General features: G+C 30.0%; 1 protein-coding gene across 1 annotated transcript; it reads left to right on the top strand.

Moving 5' to 3' along the window:
* Nucleotides 1-2,290: 2,290 nt before the first annotated feature.
* LOC105784510 (GDSL esterase/lipase At5g18430) lies at nucleotides 2,291-6,931 on the top strand. Its single transcript, XM_012610407.2, has 5 exons — nucleotides 2,291-2,598; nucleotides 2,700-2,827; nucleotides 2,971-3,213; nucleotides 3,334-3,586; nucleotides 6,524-6,931. The coding sequence occupies exons 1-5, from the start codon at nucleotides 2,352-2,354 to the stop codon at nucleotides 6,760-6,762; spliced, it is 1,110 nt and encodes a 369-aa protein (XP_012465861.1). The 5' UTR covers nucleotides 2,291-2,351; the 3' UTR covers nucleotides 6,763-6,931.
* The last annotated feature ends 13,152 nt before the right edge of the window (nucleotides 6,932-20,083 follow it).

Raw genomic sequence — 20,083 nt, 5'->3', positions numbered from 1 at the left:
AGAATTATTTTATTATTTCTATTAAAACTTATTGTATTTTTTAAGCTTATTTCTTTTTATTTTAGGATTTATTAATTCAGATTATTATTTTATTTTTATTATTTAGAAATAGAGGGTTTATAATAAAGGAGCTGCAGGCTCGATAAAAAAAATACAAAGTTTTAAGACTTTACAAGCAGGAATAAGGGTTGATAAGTGTTCTATAAAGTTATAATAATTTTTTTTAAAAGACATGTTAATTTTTTAACAGGATTTATTCTCATAATATAATAAAGTGAAATATGTCAAAAAAATTTTAAAAATTATCTAATACTAAATAAAGGCTGCTGATCCTTTCGATGTAAGCTTCTGCGTCATTCCTAATGCTAATGCAGGGCTAACAGACATCGATAAACGGAGCATAGCGAACCAGAGTCACTCGATCGGTTAATTAAATAAAAAATGAGAGTTAGCGTTCGATTTCGTTGGTCTTATCTAATTCAAGTACATTTAATTAGATTGAACCAACTTATTTTCAAAATAAAAATTTTGAAAGAATGTTTCATTTGTCCATTATCATATTATGTATAAAATTTGAATCCAAATTCTCTTTATTTCTATCTCATTAGCCTTGATTTTTATAATCAATATCAAATACCCGCCCATATAGATAGAGACGTAACGAAGGGGAGGCGTGAGACTCCTTAAGCTTTTAGAATTAGGTTATATTTATATATACATTAGATAGGAGATTTGAGGTGGCATACAGACCCACCAACTTCCAACTTTGTTTTTTTTCTTTTAATAAAAATTTCCCCTTATTATTTTTTTTATTGTTGTTTGATTTATAATTTAGCTTGATTTATCTTTAGGTCGAAAGACAATTCAGGAAAGAGTCTTAAGATCCGAAATCGTATTTAAAAATTTTTATTTTTGTATTTTTCGTTTTTCCGATTTAGGAAATAGACATTATTATCTCATAAAATTGTATTGACACTAAGTCAAAAAGAGCTCGATGATTTAGTGTTGATAAGCGTACAGTTGAAAGAACCGATATGATCGTATGCCGTATTCAATCTATTGAAGAACACGTTGGCGTATCCAATTAAGTAGTTGGTTGGATCCATCGAGGGAAATAACAATCAGATCTAAACGACCCGTGTAGTTGATGTCGTTGGTTCAAGTTGGGCCCTTCTAGTTTGCAAAGCTATTGAAGAGCTAAATTGTGGACGTGTGTTTTGTGGTTATTCATTCAGTAAGGGTTAGTTGTTGGGTGCTTTTGCAATCAATTTACATATGGAAGGGTTGGTGGTTTGAGGTGTTCTCGATCACTATAACTGACTTACCAGTTGAAGGAGAAGACTTGTTATCTAGGATCAGTTCAAAACCGAAACCAAAAATTGAGTTTGAAGTTAGAAGTTAGAATTTCATCTCATCGATTTATTCAATTTAATTTTTTTTGTTTATTTTTATTGTTATTTTGATTTTAATTGTTTTTATTATTTTAATTTTTATCATATTTATATTCTTCCTTTTAATTTTTGCACAAACCATCACACATCATAAGCACAATAGTTGCTAGATGTGCAACCTAGTTGAATCAAACATCAATTTTAGATATCCCAACCTTTGTGGGATCAACCTTACTCCTTATATTATTATTTATTTACGGTTTAGATGTAGGAATGCTAATTTTGGATTTTGGTGGGTTCGACACCCATCAACACTTGTCATAACCCAAATTCTACTTGTGGAGTTTAAAAACTCCACTAGAAGTGTATCAAATAATTTCCCTTAATTATAATTATATTATGACAAATACAATATTTTATTTTATTTTTACTTGATATTAATTATATATTTTATGCTAACCCAACTTTTTCAAAAATGAAATGAAAGTATAATATGAAGAAAGAAATTATCTTTGGGTAAATTATTATTTTAATTTATATTCTTAGGTAATTTTTCAATTGTTTTAATTTATAAATTAATTTTATGTTAATTAGTTATTAGCTATCCGTTGTTATTAATTTTTACTAATTTTCGTTACTTTTAAGATTTTATTTTATTATTTTTATCATTTTTCAAAATTAATAAATTTTTATTTATTTAGTAAAAATAAATTTTAAATGGTATAAATATTATATAATATAAAAATTAAAAAATTAGAAGCCAGCCTAAACAACAAATTTTGAGCCGCGATAAAGACTAACCTCACGTGAGGCCCAAACCCTAAATTTGGCTTGGGTTTTTTTTTTTCTCCTTTGACAAGAAGTCCCGTCCCTACCTATATATAAGCAGTGCCTAGTCCTTAATTTACATGCCAATAAAAAGAGAATAACATATAGAGTATTAAAGCTCCTTCAGCTCCCATGGCAAACTCAATGGTCCTTGTTTCATTGATGGCTTTAGGCCTCTTGATGGCATTTTCAACGACGACTCAAGTTGAAGCAGCCGCCAGGGCATTTTTTGTATTTGGCGATTCTCTGGTTGATAATGGCAACAACAATTACTTAGCAACAACTGCTCGAGCCGATTCACCACCTTACGGCATTGACACTCCTACCCGTCGCCCCACTGGCCGATTCTCAAATGGAAAAAACATTCCTGATTTTATCAGTTGCGCTTTCTTTCCTTCCTCAAATATGAGATTTGAATCTTGAAAATCCCACTAAATACTCATGTTTGTATCATGCTAATGGAATATGTATATATCTCAGGTGACGCACTTGGGTCAGAGCCAACATTGCCATACTTGAGCCCTGAACTCAGGGGAGAAAAGCTGCTTGTTGGTGCCAACTTTGCTTCTGCCGGTGTTGGAATCCTCAATGACACTGGCATTCAATTTGTAAGTCATCAAAATTTTCTTTTACAAGGCTCAATCCTCGAACCCCAATATATATATATATATCCATAGTTTCCATGGCAATGTGACAGTGTAGGACCGCCCATTTAGCCTAATTCTTTATTGAAATGATGATAAATTGGTAGATAAACATTATAAGAATGTTCCGGCAATTACAATACTTCCAAGAGTACCAGACACGGTTGGCTGAACTTGTCGGAAACGATGAAGCACAGCGGATTGTCAGCGACGGTCTTGTTCTCATCACAGTCGGCGGCAATGATTTCGTCAATAACTATTTCTTGATTCCCTTCTCCGCAAGATCTCGCCAGTTCCTTCTACCAGATTACGTTACATATCTCATCTCCGAGTACAAAAAAATTCTAATGGTGAATTTTGTTTTCCACTTATCTCTGGTGAATTCGGATAGGATAGGAATCTTTTAGATAGCCAATATCCCACTACCTTTGTCTTTATCGGTAGTTAAAATAATATTATTGCAAATGCAGAGACTACATGATTTAGGAGCTCGGAGGGTTCTGGTAACGGGGACCGGACCACTGGGGTGTGTTCCGGCGGAGCGGGCGATGAGGAGCCCAAATGGTGAATGTGCCCCTGAGCTGCAACAAGCCGCTTCCTTGTTTAACCCACAACTGGTTCAGATGATTAATGGACTCAATAGCGAGTATGGTGCAAATATCTTCATTGCTGCTAATACACAACTACAAACCAGTGATTTCATTACCAATCCTGGAGCCTACGGTTAGTACATTCAACCATATCTATATGTTCTCTTATATATAAAAATTAATATCACAAATTTAAATTATATATTAATTCAGTTGTTGAATTTATTAAAATAAAATAAACTAAAATTATTATAAATAAAAACAAAGGTCTACACCTGTTTAATTTTACTCACAATATCACCAATAAACCGAAAACTCAAATTCCACTGCCATTTTTAACTTCTTACTTACCCTTTTTACTTTCAGCACACATCATATATTCATCCTAAAATTTACCAAATAAAAAATATTTGAACAAAATTAAGAGTAAAATAGTGACATAAGCGCTATTTTTTGGATAAATTATATAAATGATCACTTAACTATGCTCGCATTTTTATTTTGGTCACTCAACTTTAAAATTTTTCAATTTAAGCACTAATATTTGAATTTATTCTTGTTTTGGCCACGCACCACTAAATTGATAACAGAAAGTCTTTTTAACTTGTATAATAACACATTTAGTCCTCAATACGTACATATTCTATTAATTTGATCCTAATTTTAAATAATTCAATAATTTGAACCTTTCGCATTTGCAAATTTTATCAATTTGATCCTCAAACTTACTAACTAAAGGTTTCAACTTTTAAAAACAAAGACATTCCACATCTATTAATTGTTTTATTTATAATTGCAATTATCTAATTTAATACATAACCCTTTTTGTTTATATTTTTAAAAAGTTAGTGTGAGAAATTAATTAAGCATCGTTAAAAATAATAGAAAGTACAAATTTTAAAAATATAATATATAATAAAATTATATAAATAATTTAATATTTGTAAAATAAAATAAAATTTCACTCTAACCAAAATAATTTTAGTTTTAATTATTTTGGTAAATAATTTGATATTAAATCATATTATTAGTGAGACATATTGTTTATTGTGGATTTTAAAATAAAAATTAAAATTAAAAATAAATAGAACATATAATAATCTTTTAATAAGTTTATAAAATTAAATAAATTTATTATCGATGTAACAAAAGGAAATTCAATTAATTCTTTGAATTTTTACGAAAAATAAAATGTTCATAACTTTTCTTATATAATTATTGACTGAACAATTGGATTTTTCAAAACCATATTTTTAACTTTGGATTTAATTTCCAATTTCAAGGGCCAACTTCAAGACTATTTTATGTACTTTGAAGGAAATACCATATTGTTAACAACAAGAGTAAATCTAAAGTGTTTTTTTTGAGGTTTTCTCATTTTCTTTAATCAAAATTTTATCAATCAAGGGTTATAAAATATTATATTTAGAAAAAACTAATAAAAAAGAAAAGGAAATAAAGTTTCAATATAAATTTATTGGTATTAGGAGTTGGCTCGAAAAATAGATCATTAGTTAAGAGAAGCTTTTTTTTTTTTTGGTTTTACAAATTTATAGACGTAGAATGCCTCTGTTTAAAAAGCTAAAAGCTTTGGTTAGGAAGCTTGAGAATTAGATTGATAGGATTTGTAAATGTTAAGGGTTAGATTTATTAAATTATTTAGAATTAGGATCAAATTGATAGAATAGGTAAGTACTGAAGACAAAATGTGTTATTATACCAGTTAAAAACAGGTTTTTCATTATCAATTCAAGAGCGGGCGACCGAAACAAGAACATAGGCATAAGTACTCTATTCTTTTTCAAATCTATACTCTATTTGAATTTAGAGTTTTACAAATATATATATATATATATCCTTATTTAAATAAACAACAAAAAAGAATTATTTTAATGAGATAAGATAAATGATAAATGTATAGTTTAAAACTATTCATTTTAATCAAAGGAATGATAATATTTTAATTTTCATGATTTTTATTATAAAAATTCTCCTTATTTTTCATTGAATAGTAATTGGTACTGGTCCTTGTTTAATGCCCAACCTTTCGACAGCTATATTTATAAGTGAAGTGATACTAACAGCGAAGAAAACTGATAAATTTTAATGAAAAAAAAGTTAAAATGTTTAATTAAATAAATTTATATTTTGAATTGATTAATTTACTCTTTTATATATTTTTTTTTAATAAATTTGGATGGTACATTTTAGCTGCAAAGTTACTATTATATTGTCACATGAAAAAGGAGCACAAATATTTAAGAGTAAAAAATATTGGGTAGAATTGATAAAGTGGGGGCAAGGGCAGCGTGAGATTTTGTTGACCTCATTAAAACAAGGTCTCAAATTTTATTTATGGCGTCAACCTACCCCTATTATCCTCTTCCTTTTTTTCCTTCGTTTTATTATTTATATTTGAAATTTTATAATAATATTTTTTTAAAAATTTAAATTTGAACTCTCCCTTTAAAAATAGAATATACTTTATCAATATTTCTAACCATTTAATGTTTGCTTATATTAGTAATGAACCACAATTTTATCATTACAAGTATGACTTGGATATCATAAATAAGTGTAAAATATAAAATACCCTTTCAAATATATTAATATAAAATGTCTAACTTTTCTTAAATATGTGTTAAATATAAATATTAAATATCAGATGAATATATATATGCATATTTGGACCCAAAACTTTCCAGCTACGACATTTATGTATTCTTAAATACCTTACTAGTAAGTAGTAAATTCGTTGTACCCATGAATGAGGTTGGCCAGCTTCTCTATCTTTTGGTAAATCGGAATCAATTCTCAACAAATATATTTATTCATTATTGTAATTAAATTAAATTTATAGGTAATATCAACGTAAAATATTAAATGCTATGCTTTTATATTAATTATAATAAAAATAATATTAAAAATATACTCTCTTTTTTTTTTATAATGTTGAGAGATAAGTATTGAGCAATTAGTCTATTGTTATCGGTTGAACATTATAATTTAATCGAGAGATTGATGATTTAAATTTTCTACTAACCAATTCTGAGATATTTTTGGTTTATAGGATTTACGACATCAAAGATAGCATGTTGTGGGCAAGGACCTTACAATGGCATTGGATTATGTACTGCATTTTCGAATTTATGCTCAAATCGAGACGAATATGTTTTCTGGGATCCATTTCATCCATCGGAAAGAGCTAATGGGATTATCGTAAACAACATCGTAAGCGGATCAACAAATTACGTGAGTCCGATGAATCTGAGCACCCTCTTAGCTTTGAACTCCGACACGAGGACTTAAGCTGGTTTATGTTTTGTAATAATTAGGGTAAGCAATAGAATTATTTCATCAAATGCATCTGTTTCTCTGCCATGGATTATCTTCTCTTAATGGACAACCATTGATGTTCCCATAACATTTATTTGCCTCAGCTATTATACAGCTATAGCTATGATAGGCTTAATGCTACCATCTACCTACCAATTTATTTATTCATCAATTTCAAATCCAATATTTTTCATTTTCTTCATTCATTAACCCAATTGAAGCATTTTTAAGAAGTGGTATCTAATGAATCCGAATTCATCGAAATACGTGTGTGATTGAAGCCTGGTAAAAATTAAAAATTTTAACTCAAGCATATAAAAGATATATTATATAACGAAAGGTCTGAAGGCCTTTCTTTATTTACATGCCCATGTACCCACATCTCTTTATATTTAGGCCGGGACTTAACAAAACTTTAAGGGATCCGCCTAAAACTTTGTTCAAGTTTAGCTCAGATAAAAATGCTAAAACTTAGATCTCGTCTGGTCCACCCATATTAATTTTATTATATTATTTTTTTAAAATATAACACATCAAAAACATTAAAATAATTGCTTCTTAATAAATTAAAATAAATTTAAAAAATCTTTATGCATAAAATAACACTAACATAGATGCAACTTAACAAACAAATGCCTCTAAAATAGTAGCAAAATTAACAACAAAATAAGAGTTGTATAATACGCAAACAATAGCAACATAATAGTGAAATGACAGCAAAACGATGAGAAAATAACATAAGTTTTTTCTTTTTGCAAATTCAGGTCAAGCCTGGGCAAAAGAAGCCTTACTTGAGGCCTTACTCATTTTCTAAATGGGTCTTATTTTTTGTCCAAACCTATTTTTCGGACCTATATTTTTGCTCATAGACACGTCTAGATGGATCGTTGTTTTTTTATATTATAGAAAATGGTTAAATTTCAGTTTTGGTTCCTCTATAATGTTTAAATTTGATATTTAATCCTTATGTTTTAATTTCTAATATAATTTGGTCTCTATATTTTATAGTATTCCTAATTAGTCCAAACACTTAATATTTTTAACCTTTCGATTAAAATGTTACGTGTTTATATATAATTTGAAAGCAAAATTTTAAATATGAAAAGTAAATGGACTAAATTATTAAAAATAAAAATAGAAAGTCTAAATTCTAAATATAAAAATTGTATAAAGCCTTAAAATAAATTTTAATCTTCAAAACTTTACCCTCTAATTTAATATAAATATATAATTATATTTTAATAATGGTGAGGGAGAGATCGAGTGGATCCATGACCCTACCCTTGAAAACTTTAACAAATCACTCAAACCTGGTTTTAAAAATGAAAATTTGCTGTTATAAAGTTGAATTAGATCCAAAATCTTCCAATTTGGATTACTTTATCATCCCCACTTTATATTAATGTGATTTTGTATGTTTATAATCTTATATATGAAAAAAATATTCCAATTTATGATATGATTTTATTAATAAGTAACATATGCACGTGATATTATCAAATTATAATATATTGAATTTATATATTTTAAAAAATATATAATTTAAATAATCAAATTTAAATTTAACTTCAAAAATATTAATCAATATAATAACAATTTAAAGCATCATATCAATAAAAATATATTTATATGTAATATTTATCCTTTTATTCTTTTATTGCATTTACAGGTTAATTATTTAAAATATGAATATTTTAATATTTTAAAATAAAATTTTATTTAGTTGTAAGTTAATTTTTTTAAAATATTTTCAATACAAATATCTTTTCAATTAAGTATTATAAAGATTAAAAATAACTGTGACGAATGGCACGTCTCTATCTGCTTTGAAGTAGCACATTTCTAAGGGTTTTTCGGTTTGGTCTCTTTAGGATTTCGCGTTTTGTCATTTTTCTTGTCTTTTTTATGATCTCCATGGGGTTTGTGGATTGTGTGTACGAATCTGCCAATGGAGAATAGGATGGCGAGGCTACGTATCATTGATGATGAGGAGGAGGTGTTGCAGGTTGCAGGAGTCCCGGAATGCCAAAATAGAATGTATGATTTTTGTCTTGTGGGTTGTTTCCTCACAGCTAGTGTGGTCAAATTTTAGGCGATGCGCAACACTTCTGGAAAAATATTTGCTTTAAATAATGTTTTGTATGTTCCTACTTTATGTAGAAACTTTATTAGTGGTGGACTTCTAAATAAGGAAGGCACTAAACTAGTCTTTGAATCTAACAAACTTGTACTTTCCCGTAATGGAACCTACGTGGGAAAAGGTTACTTGAATAGAGGATTGTTTGTGATCGAGACTGAGTCTAATGCTATTAATAAAACATCTACTTATGCTTACACTATTGAGTCTCTCGATATGTGGCATGCTATATTAGGACACGTGAACTTTCACTCCCTTAAATTGGTTAAAGAGATGAAACTACTTTCTGATCTAAATAACAATAGGTTTAATAAATGTGAAATTTGTGTTGAATCAAAGCATACTAGACCTTACTTCAAACCTGTTACTGATAGGAAGACAGTACTTTTAAAGTTAATTCATACAAATCTAGCAAATTTTAGAAACACAGAGAGTAAAGGAGGAAATGTTACTATATTACCTTTGTAGATGATTACTCTAGATACACAAAGGTTTATCTCCTAAGGTCAAATGATAAAGCGGATAAAACATTCCTTCTTTATAAATCAGAAGTATAAAACCAACTTGATAGAAGAATAAAACGGGTTAGATCCAATAGAGGCAATGAATATAGCACTAATTTCTCAAAATAAGTATGTGAGAAACATGGCATAATACATGGGTCCACATCCCCTTATACTCCACAACAAAATGGCATAGTTGAAAGAAAGAATAGAATTTTAAATGAAATGATAAATGTCTTACTTCTAAGTTCTAGCTTGCTTGACAATATGTGGGGGAAGACCCTACTTTCTGCAAACGACATTCTTAATAGGGTGCCTAATAAAAAATCAGTCTGCACCCTATATGAATTATGGAAAGTTTATGCCCCTAATCTACAATACTTGAAAGTGTGGGGTTGCTTAGCTAAAGTAAGTCTACCTTCTTTTAAAAAGAACACCATCGAGTCTAAAACTTTTGGTGCAATTTTTAATGGTTATGTTTTAAATAGCACGGCATATAGATTTATGTCCTTACATGTTGCATTAAATAATGCATGACATACAGTTAGATGAACATGCTTCTTCCTCTTCTAGTTGTTGGGAAATGTGTCCATATTGTAGTAAACATGCAACTGTTTTCTATTTATTTGAACGATGAATAAATAAAGTTAATTTCACATTTCACTATTATGTCTTTTGTATTTTTTATCTTTCAGATTTTGCATGCATAGCGAAATTGTGACAAACAAATATTAGTTCATTGATTATCTAAGTTCAAACTGAAGATAAGTGGCATTGTAAGAACGTTTACATCAAGAGAAAGACAACTTACTTTAGTAGATAATCTAAATAAGTTCGTAATCTCATAAAAGAATCGAAGTGAGCATTTGATTCAAATATTGATAAGGGTTATTATGTCGTATACAATTCCAATTTGGGAGATGGCTAGTCTTGGCTATCGGAGCAGTTGACTCCACGGGTAGAGACATAGATGTATTCATTAGTACAATGATACATTGGACTGGACCCAAGATGAATTAATTCTGAATCTGTTTGTGAATTAATTCACTTGTAACGTTCTTGATGTGATATTTTTCTAGAGAGAATTCTCTGAAGAGATTATTTCAGAAAATTTCTAGAGATATTTTTTTGATTTACAACTTGACCCAAAAGTTTAGAGAAATTGCGAAATTACCCCACTAGTAATTTTTGTGAAAATTTTTTTGATCCGACGTGAGCCCACGCTCGACAGACGTGAGCTTGAGGATAGCGAAGAAGACTACTTGATCAAAGCGCTCATCCTAGACGAATCGAAAAAGTACAATTTTGATTAAGTGTTTATTACTCTAGATATCACAAACAAGATATCGTTTTGGAAATTTTTTTAAAACTCTAGTTTTTCCCTAAATTTATTTTTTGCTACGCTTTCCAAACCCATTATTTTCCAACACTAGTAAGCATTCTAAGGATGCTCAATATGATGATGAACCTATGAGGAAAATTGCAACTAGTTTTGGTATTGACTTCTTTACTTCTTTTATAACTGAAATTATTGACTTAGATTCAATAAGTGATTTTGTTGCTCATACTTTCATAATAAATAAAGATCCAAAAACATATAATGAAGCTATAAAATCAATTGATGCTAGTTTTTGAAGAGATGCAATTAACGATAAGCTAAATTCTATTACGCCTAATCATACTTGAGAGTTAGTAGATTTGCCTAAAGGTTGTAAGCCTATTAGTAATAAATGAGTTTTTAGAAAGAAATTTAGACCAAATGAATCAATCCAAAGGTATAAAGCAAGACTAGTTGTAAAAAGATTTACTCAAAAATTTGGAGTTGATTTTTTTATACATACTCTTTAGTTACTAAGATCTCAACAATTCGTGTTTTGTTTGCTTTAGCTTCCATTCACAACTTACTTGTACATCAGAATCATGTGAAGACTACTTTCTTGAATGGTGATTTAGATGAGGAGATCCATATGGAGCAACCTTCAAGATTTGTGGCACCTGGGAAGGAAGGCAGAGTATGCAGACTCAAAAAGTCTTTGTACAGTCTCAAACAAGCTCCAAAAAAATGGTATGAGAAATTTCACAAAACTATCTTTAGTTATGTCTTTGTTTTCAATAGTATGCTAAAATTTTTGGGAGTCTTGTGTTTTTAATAAACCATACTCGGTGAGATATTGCTCTTAAGCATCTGCTTAAGTACCTCAAAGGTACGATGACTTGGGGATTGCAATTTGTTGGATACCCTGCAATCCTGGAGGGATACTATGATGCGAATTGGGTATCTAATAATGATGAGGTTAGCTCTACTAGTGGCTATGTGTTTACTTTGGGTGGAGCAGCCATTTCTTCGAAATCTGCTAAACAGACGTGTGTTGCTCGCTCCACAATAGAATCAAAGTTTATAGCTCTTGATTTAGCCGAAAAAGAGGTCGAGTGGCTTAGGAATCTACTTGTAGAGGTTCCTTTATGGGGGAAAGCTACACTTCTAGTGTTTTTATTATGTGATTCACAAGTTGTCATTTGTGTTGCTCAAAATCAGGCTTACAATGGCAAGAAAAGGCATATACGATGAATGTGTGAGGAACTTAATTAAGAATAGAGTACTCGACATGGAGTACGTAAGATCTGAGAGAAACCTAGCTAATCCTTTGACCAAAGGGTTATGTAGGAAAATGGTTCCTAATTCGTCAAAGGGATGGGTCTTAAGCCCATTTGTTGAGAAATTCATGGTGGATACCCAAATTAGTCTTTTAAGTTCAATGTAGCCAAACGTAACCATGGATAGTCACAGTGTATATCTTTAGCTATCCCTATGGCGCACAATGTACATGCATAAGGATGAGCTCCTTGCTCTTAATGAGTTTATAGCCTAGGGTTTGGGTGGTCTTATTGAGACGAACTTGATGAACCTATCGAATTTATAGAATGATCCACTAAATGTTCTTAATAAATTCATATTTCAAGCTTTAGGTGGTCCTAGCGAGATCGACTTGATGAATTCACCGAATTTTTAAACTGAGAGGTTGAGCTTATTAAATGCTCTTAATGATTTTATAGCCCTGGTCCAGGTGGTCTAACTGAGATAGACTTGATGGAATCACCTACATAAGTGTGAAGGATTATCCACCTTTTATGAAAGACGTTGGGCTATTTTTCTAGAGCACTTACCAGCATCTCGAGTTATATTGGCTAAATTGTTTATCTATCGCAGAACACAATTGGACCTAGGATTAGTAGTCTGTTATGAGTTTACTCTTATTTTAAAAAGTTTTAGATTCGTTCACTTGTTAAAAGAAGAATTGCTCATTTCACTACGTATTAGTGCCAATCTAATAGATACTAGTACTTAAACAGCTAATTTCTTTATTGCTCTTTTTCTCATCTTTTTAAAAATCTTTATTTCTTTTGCATTAATGGGGGAATGTTGGTAATGCAAAAATTTGACTGTTGCAATATGGTTGTTGGAATCTGACCATTACAATATTGTCAAAACCACTTTTTGAAAACAAAAATTTAGTGTCGACTTAAAAAAATGAAAATTGGAGTCGCCACCGATCTTTTATTGAGGTGGGATCGGATCACCTTTAAAAAATGATTTTGGTCTACGAATTAAAAAAAAAAGGTTCTGGAGTCAGTTACGTACAAGGAAGGATTAGCACCCTCGTAACGCCCAAAATTGGTACCGAATCGATTATTTAATGTCTTAAAGTCGAATTCAAAAATGATTCCCCTTTTATTAATTTATTCATATACATGTATATTTTTTTTTTTAAAAAAAATTTGAATGAACTTAAACAAGCATAAAAGACTCACTTACCTCGTGGATAACAAAATGTTATACCTCGTAAGTTAGGATACAACCTCCGAACCCTTGAGTGTAAGTTCGCCTTCAAAAATCCAGGTATTTTGAGATCAAAACATTTAGTCATTTTGGTTCAACAAGGAAATCAAAATCCCGTAAGTTAGGGCACGATTTCTCGAGGCTCCAGTGATGATGTACAAGTTTGTCTTTATTTAAAAACCTCGTCTCGAGATATCAAAATGTCATATCCCATGAGTTAGGACACAACGCTTCGAATTCCTGAGATAAACTTTAATTTGAAATTTTTACATTTGAATTGAAAAAGGGATACTCGGTTACTTAAATTCAGCGAGGAAAATTGAAACCCAGTAAGTTAGGGCACAATCTTCTCGAGAATCTTGGATACCGAGTATGGTGTTATTTTGAAAACCTTTGAATAAAACAATTTAATTACTTTAATTAAGCGTAATCTTTTAAACAAAAAAAACGATGGAATGATAATGTATAACGTGAAAGGATAATTCGTAAACTAAAGTGTACACTAATGAGCAAAAATAAATACAAATAAGCAATACAATACACATGAGAGCAATGATCTTTATACAAATACTAACTTTAAAAGCTAATGAATCAAAAGTCCATTTTAAAAGAAATACCAAGCAAATTAACACAAATAAAATGTAACAAATTTTAAAACAACTAAAAAACAAATGACATGAAAGAAGGGAATTATATAAATTTAAAATAAATAATATATACATAAATGAAAGTTTGAAATAAATCAAAACATAGTTAAAATAAATACTACATAAAATAATAGTATCCAAATAAATTTTAAAATAAATATTATATAAGAAGAAAATCAAAACACACAAAATAATATACATATATTAATTTAAATAAGTAATACATATGGAATGAAAACTTCATAATAATATATAATAAAATTTTAAAAATAATAATGCATGAAAAGCTTAGAAAAATAATACATATAAAATTAAAATAATAATATACAATAAATTTAAACAATGTTAACAATAAATTTAAAATAATATTGAGCTTGATCATTAAAATAATATTAATTTTAAAATTAAATACATTAAAAATAAAGGAATAATAAATGCTTAAATAAAATTTAAAGAAAATCAAGCGCATTAAATTAGTAGGGATTAAATTGAACTCAAAAAAAATTAAAAGGGAAAAAAAACAAAAACAAAACAAAATGAAGGGCCAGAGCATAACGTGCGAATAACATGAGGGCCAAACGGGAAATATTCCCTTCCCTCAAAACGCAGCACTTTGATGTGGACCAAAATGATACAAAAAGAAAATGTCAGGCAAAATTTAAAAAACTATAAAAGAATTGATTTGAATACATTATAAACGTGGGGGACCATTTGCGCAAATTCCCCATGCACTACAAAATGCACGAATCTTTTCCCGGGTCGGGTCACTACGCGGGGATACATGGTGGTACGGTGTCATTTTGGAGTAATTGAAACAGGCCCCAAACGGCGTCGTTTCTTTCATCATATACAAACCAATTTTAACCCTAAAATTAGCAGCCATTTATGATTTGAAAATCTATCCCAAAAAAAAACTAGTCCTATCCTCTCCGAGCGCCGTTCAGCAATCAGGCCGTTCAAAGGCCCTCCACCCTTCGCCCGCCTTCGATTGCGATGGAGAGAACAAAGGTTTGACTACCAGGTAACCGACTCTTAATTGTTTCTTTTTTTCTTCATACACGATAAATAAATAAAAAAGATTCAAGAACAGAAAAGAAAATTATCGAGAGAGGAAAAAATGAAATCACCTCTGAATTTCTGTCTTTTAGCAATTTTTATTTCTTTTTTCATATTCATTACGTATCCATTATCCCCCCCCCCATTTTTACAGATTCGTGTTTGGCTTTATATAGTCGGAATAACAGAGAAAACAACAAAAAAAGGAAAATAAAAATCCGTCCTCTAATTCTGTTATTTCCTTTTTTGTTATCTAATTGCTTCTTTTTGCTATTTATTCTATTTTCCTTGCTTTGCTTGCTGTTGCCACTTGTTTGTTTTGTTGCAGGAGCATGGCAGATGTAACACCCCAAACCCTGCCTAAACATTAGGGCCGAATCTGGTAATGTCACATTGTAACATCCCTTACTCGTATTTTACGTTGGAATAGGGTACGAGGCATTACCAGAATACATACACTTATAAACATATTAAACCGAGTTATAAAATTTCATCCAAATTAAAAACTTTCAAATTATTATCTTCGAGTCGCTAATTAGGGTTTACGAGGCCCAATACATACCTATTCACATGCTCAATGTATCCGTTAAATCAATCTAATATTGAAGAATCCACTTTAAGTCAGAATCAATACTAATCACAATCATAAATCCTTTCATGTTATTTTCATATATCACTAACTGAACTTTGAATGTCAATTTATGAATACGTAATTCACTAACACATTCTGGTATACACAATGTTTAATTGATGAAATCATTTAATTGAGCTAAATTCATATTCACTCCAATTTTTCTTCTATATCCATAAATGCTTTCACTTACCATTTACCTAACCAATTTCTCGAACCAAGCTATCACACAATAATAATACATCACATGTGCTTCATGAATTCAATGTTCGAATCTTATCACCATCAAATCCATGTCATTCGAATACTTAAAGTTTATTCAAGCATATATTATTACATTTCATATACTAAGCATATGTCAAAATTACGAATACGTAATCAATTCAGTTGTCATTTATTTGACTAGCAAATTAATCTCAAAATTCATAACATTCCATTACTTAAGATATGCCATAAAACACTCCTTTAATATAAACTAACACCATGGCCGAATTTTTAGTATCCTATTTATTCCTCTTTTTTCGAATCACATAGCAAAATATTACAAATATGTATATATTTGAATACTATAATTATGCATCAACTTACCAATATGAGTTAATTCATGAGCCACTCATGACATCATTTCATGCCAAATATATCACACGCATATGCTATGAAACTTTATTTTCTCATGAGCTTACCATGACCAGTAATGCACCAATATAAGCATCACTCCTATTTCAACATTTATCGATTATAATCAGACATTTAACAAATTATACACAATTCATTCATATACTTTATTGTCCTCCTCCTCCTCCTCTCCATCCCACATCCTTTATGTATATAACATGCTTAAATAGCATTATACATAATTTCAGTATTCACTTATATTTAAATTCAAAGCTTTCTAGTCGAGTTATAGTCACTAAATTACTTTTATCCGGAGCTACAGAGCTCCAAATTAAATTTTTTTAATTTTCCCTGAAACTAAACTCACATGTATTCTTACCATAAAATTTTCAGAATTTTTTGTTTACCCAATTAGTACAGTTTATTCTTTAAAGTCACCCCTGTTTCACTGCTCAACATCTCTGACCTCTCTTCACTAAAAATGAATTATCTCATTGTACAGAATTCAGATGATAATTCTGTTTATTTCCTTTGAAAATAAACTCATTAAAAATTCTAAGAATATAAATTATAACTCATAATTATTTTTTTACAATTTTAATTATTTTCCAAAGTCAGAACAGGGGATTCTGAAATCAATCCAACCCTACCTCACTAAAATTAAAATATCTCAAAATATATAATTCTTATGCTTTCTCTGTTTCTTTTATGTAAAAATAGACTCATTAAGCTTTCATTTCATATCTTATTAACTCTCTAATTAAATTTCCACCATTTTTGGTGATTTTTCCAAGTCACACTATTGTTACTGTCTAAAACTATTTTATTGCTATTTTTACTTTTTCATAATTTCACTTTTTCAATTTCAATCATTATTCAATTCAATTCCACACATATATTCATCATTCAATCACACTTAATCGTTACATGATCTCATGTATTTTCACTTAGTCAATTTCCCGATGAACACTTCGGAATAATAACAGATACACGGTGGATTCAGCACATAGCAACCACCCTTTGTAATCAATGATATCCGGTGGGATCAGCACATAGCAACCAACTTATAATTAATGATACCGGTTCACATAGTAGCCTGCACATAGTAATACACATGTGACCTATCATTCTGGTACACGTAGTAGCCTGCACATAGTACTACATAAGTGACCATCACTTTCACTTTCACATAGTGGCCTACACACAGTCCATGCCACACATGTGATCATTTCTGTCACTTCATTCGTATCCCTTTTTATTCTGAATGTTCAATCGAGAAATTTCTCACTTTTTTCTCATTTTTTCCTTTTTCACTAATCAAAGTCAATTTCTTGTCTTTCTTAACTTATAATAACACATTAAAATTATTTAACACTCACATTATTCAATCCAGTCCAAAAATCATATTTTGGTAAAATTACATTTTTTCCCCTAAAGTTCCACAAAATTATGATTTTTGCCCCTAGGCTCGAAAATTAAACTTTATTCCTTTTTCTTTTGTTTTATGACATGCTGAAAATTTTTCCCTTCTATGGCAACATCAAATTCTCACTCTAACACTTACTTATGAACATTAAGTATTTTTACCGATTATGTCAATTTACTCGTTTTCACTTAAAATCGGCTAGCAAAAGTTATTTAACATAATTTCAAGCTTCATATTCTACCATAAAACATCAAAATAAACATATTTCACATATGGGTATTTTTTTCAAATATGAACCCTAGATTAAATTATTGCTAGAATAAGCTAAATCAAATTACCGGGACTCCAAAAACGTAAAGAACATTAAAAACGGTACTTGGAATCACTTACTATGGAGCTTGGAAGCTTGAAAACCCTAAATATGGCTTCCCCCTTGCTGATTTCGTTCACCATGGAGAAAATGGACAAATTTTTGGCTATTTTGGCCTTTTTAATTCTTTTAATTACTAAATGACCAAAATGCCCCCAACATAAAAATTTCCTATTTCACTTATCTCTTGTCCATTTTTGTCCAACAAGTTAACCAATGGTCTAATTACCATTTAAGGACCTCAAATTTAAAATTTCATAACAATTGGACAGTTCTAACATGTAGAACTCAACTTTTGCACTTTTTATAATTTAGTCCTTTTGACTAAATTGAGTGTCCAAACGTCAAAATTTTCGAACGAAATTTTCATGAAATAATTTTGTGAAATCTTAGACCATAAAAATATAATGAAAATAAATTTTTTTCTCGTCGAATTTGTGGTCCCGAAACCACTATTTCGACTAGCCCAAAATTCGAGATGTTACAGCAGATGGCGTAGAGGCGCACGTGGGAGTTGCTGTGCGTGGGAGCGGCGGAGGCTGAAAGGAATTTAGGGTTTTGGGTGGTTTGCTGATTGTTGGGCCGCAAAAATGGGTTTTGTAAATTAGGCTTATGGGGTTGTTATTTATTTTTTTTGGTTTTAATATAGGCCGAGCAAAAATTGGGTATTACAAATATGGTTGTTAGAATCTAACCGTTACAATATGATTGTTGGAATCTGACCGTTGCAATAGGGCCATTGAATTTTTTGGACCATTTTTCCCATTTTAGAATCCTATAAATAGGAAGGTATCTTCCTCGTATTTCATCTAACAAAAATTAAAGTCTCTAACACTCTTCTTGTCTCCCTCATCCTTCTTTATTAATTTACTAGAAAATTACATTAGAGGAAGTTATGTTTAGGAGTTTGGGTTTTAAGCGGAACCGTCTGTGACTCCTTTAAACTTTCATAGGAATTCATCGTAGTGTGGCTTTTTTTTCCAGCCAAAATTTTGACCACCTTTAAAATTATTTTTGATCTTATTTCCCGTAAACTTAAGAAGAGCAATACCAATTGTGTTCTATCTTCTTCATTCAAGTGTACGAATTTAAAAGCACTGTGTCAACCTTGAGGGGGCAATGTCCATTTTCGATTACACCGATCAAGGTGAAATAGCTTCTAAGGAAGTGGTTCTCCACGACACAATATTTATTTATTTAGTTTTCTCTTATTATTTGTACTTGTCAGTATTAATGTCTTTTTTTTGCAGTAGTAATTATCCAACATGTGTCTCAAGACCTAACTGCCAAAAATGCAACTTTCTCAACAAGCAAGTTGATGCCAAAACATTTCCTAAATCGTCACAAAATTGCACCAAACCAAAACACATCCATATGACATGTAAAAAAAGCACAATCAATAACTTAAAAATAATTGGAAGCCATGTATCTTATATCACAATTAATAAGTAGATAGTTAAACCAACTAGATACACATCTTAATTTCTTAATTACTTAAACGAAGTTACGCTTCATCAATTTCTTACACAAGAACCATTTTAATTTACTTTAACTTAATGCACCCTTATTAAACATGTTTAATTGCATTCAAACATCTAAAGATCATGTCACTAATTTCAATATGACTAATCCAATTAAACTAACCATTTAACTAAAGTTTCTTGACTTATATTTATATTTGCATATGCCATGAGATAGATAAACTCAAAATCACCTAACCATTCAACAAAGGCTTGCATCATTAACATATTTACAAATCAAAATATTATAAAGACTCCAAAATACTTCCTAATGACTTAGATACATGCCATACGTAACTAAACATAATAAAAACATTACAACTAATGGATGAGATGAGTGTTGATAGCTTGGATGCTGGTGGGTCACTCCAAAAACCTAATGAGACATGTGTACGAAAACAAACAATTTCGCACATTGAGTATTGAATACTCAATAATACTAACATAATTTTAAGTTAAACATAAAAACTATTAAGATAATAAACAAACTACTAATACAATAAATTGAATCATTAATATCAAAATCATATTATTCTATTATATCCATTATT

This window comes from Gossypium raimondii, chromosome 13 (genome assembly GCF_025698545.1).
Source record: "Gossypium raimondii isolate GPD5lz chromosome 13, ASM2569854v1, whole genome shotgun sequence".
Classification (NCBI taxonomy): Eukaryota; Viridiplantae; Streptophyta; class Magnoliopsida; order Malvales; family Malvaceae; genus Gossypium; species Gossypium raimondii.
The sequence above is the reverse complement of the archived record's forward strand: the minus strand, read 5'-3'. Positions and strand labels throughout refer to the sequence as shown.

What these genes read in the sequence shown, in the direction of transcription:
- LOC105784510 (XM_012610407.2), top strand. Translation starts at nt 2,352, where the DNA reads ATGGCAAACTCAATGGTCCTTGTTTCATTGATGGCTTTAGGCCTCTTG. An exon ending in AGTACAAAAAAATTCTAATG is followed by an intron (nt 3,214 to 3,333) that starts GTGAATTTTGTT and finishes TTGCAAATGCAG; the next exon opens with AGACTACATGATTTAGGAGC. An exon ending in TACCAATCCTGGAGCCTACG is followed by an intron (nt 3,587 to 6,523) that starts GTTAGTACATTC and finishes TTTGGTTTATAG; the next exon opens with GATTTACGACATCAAAGATA.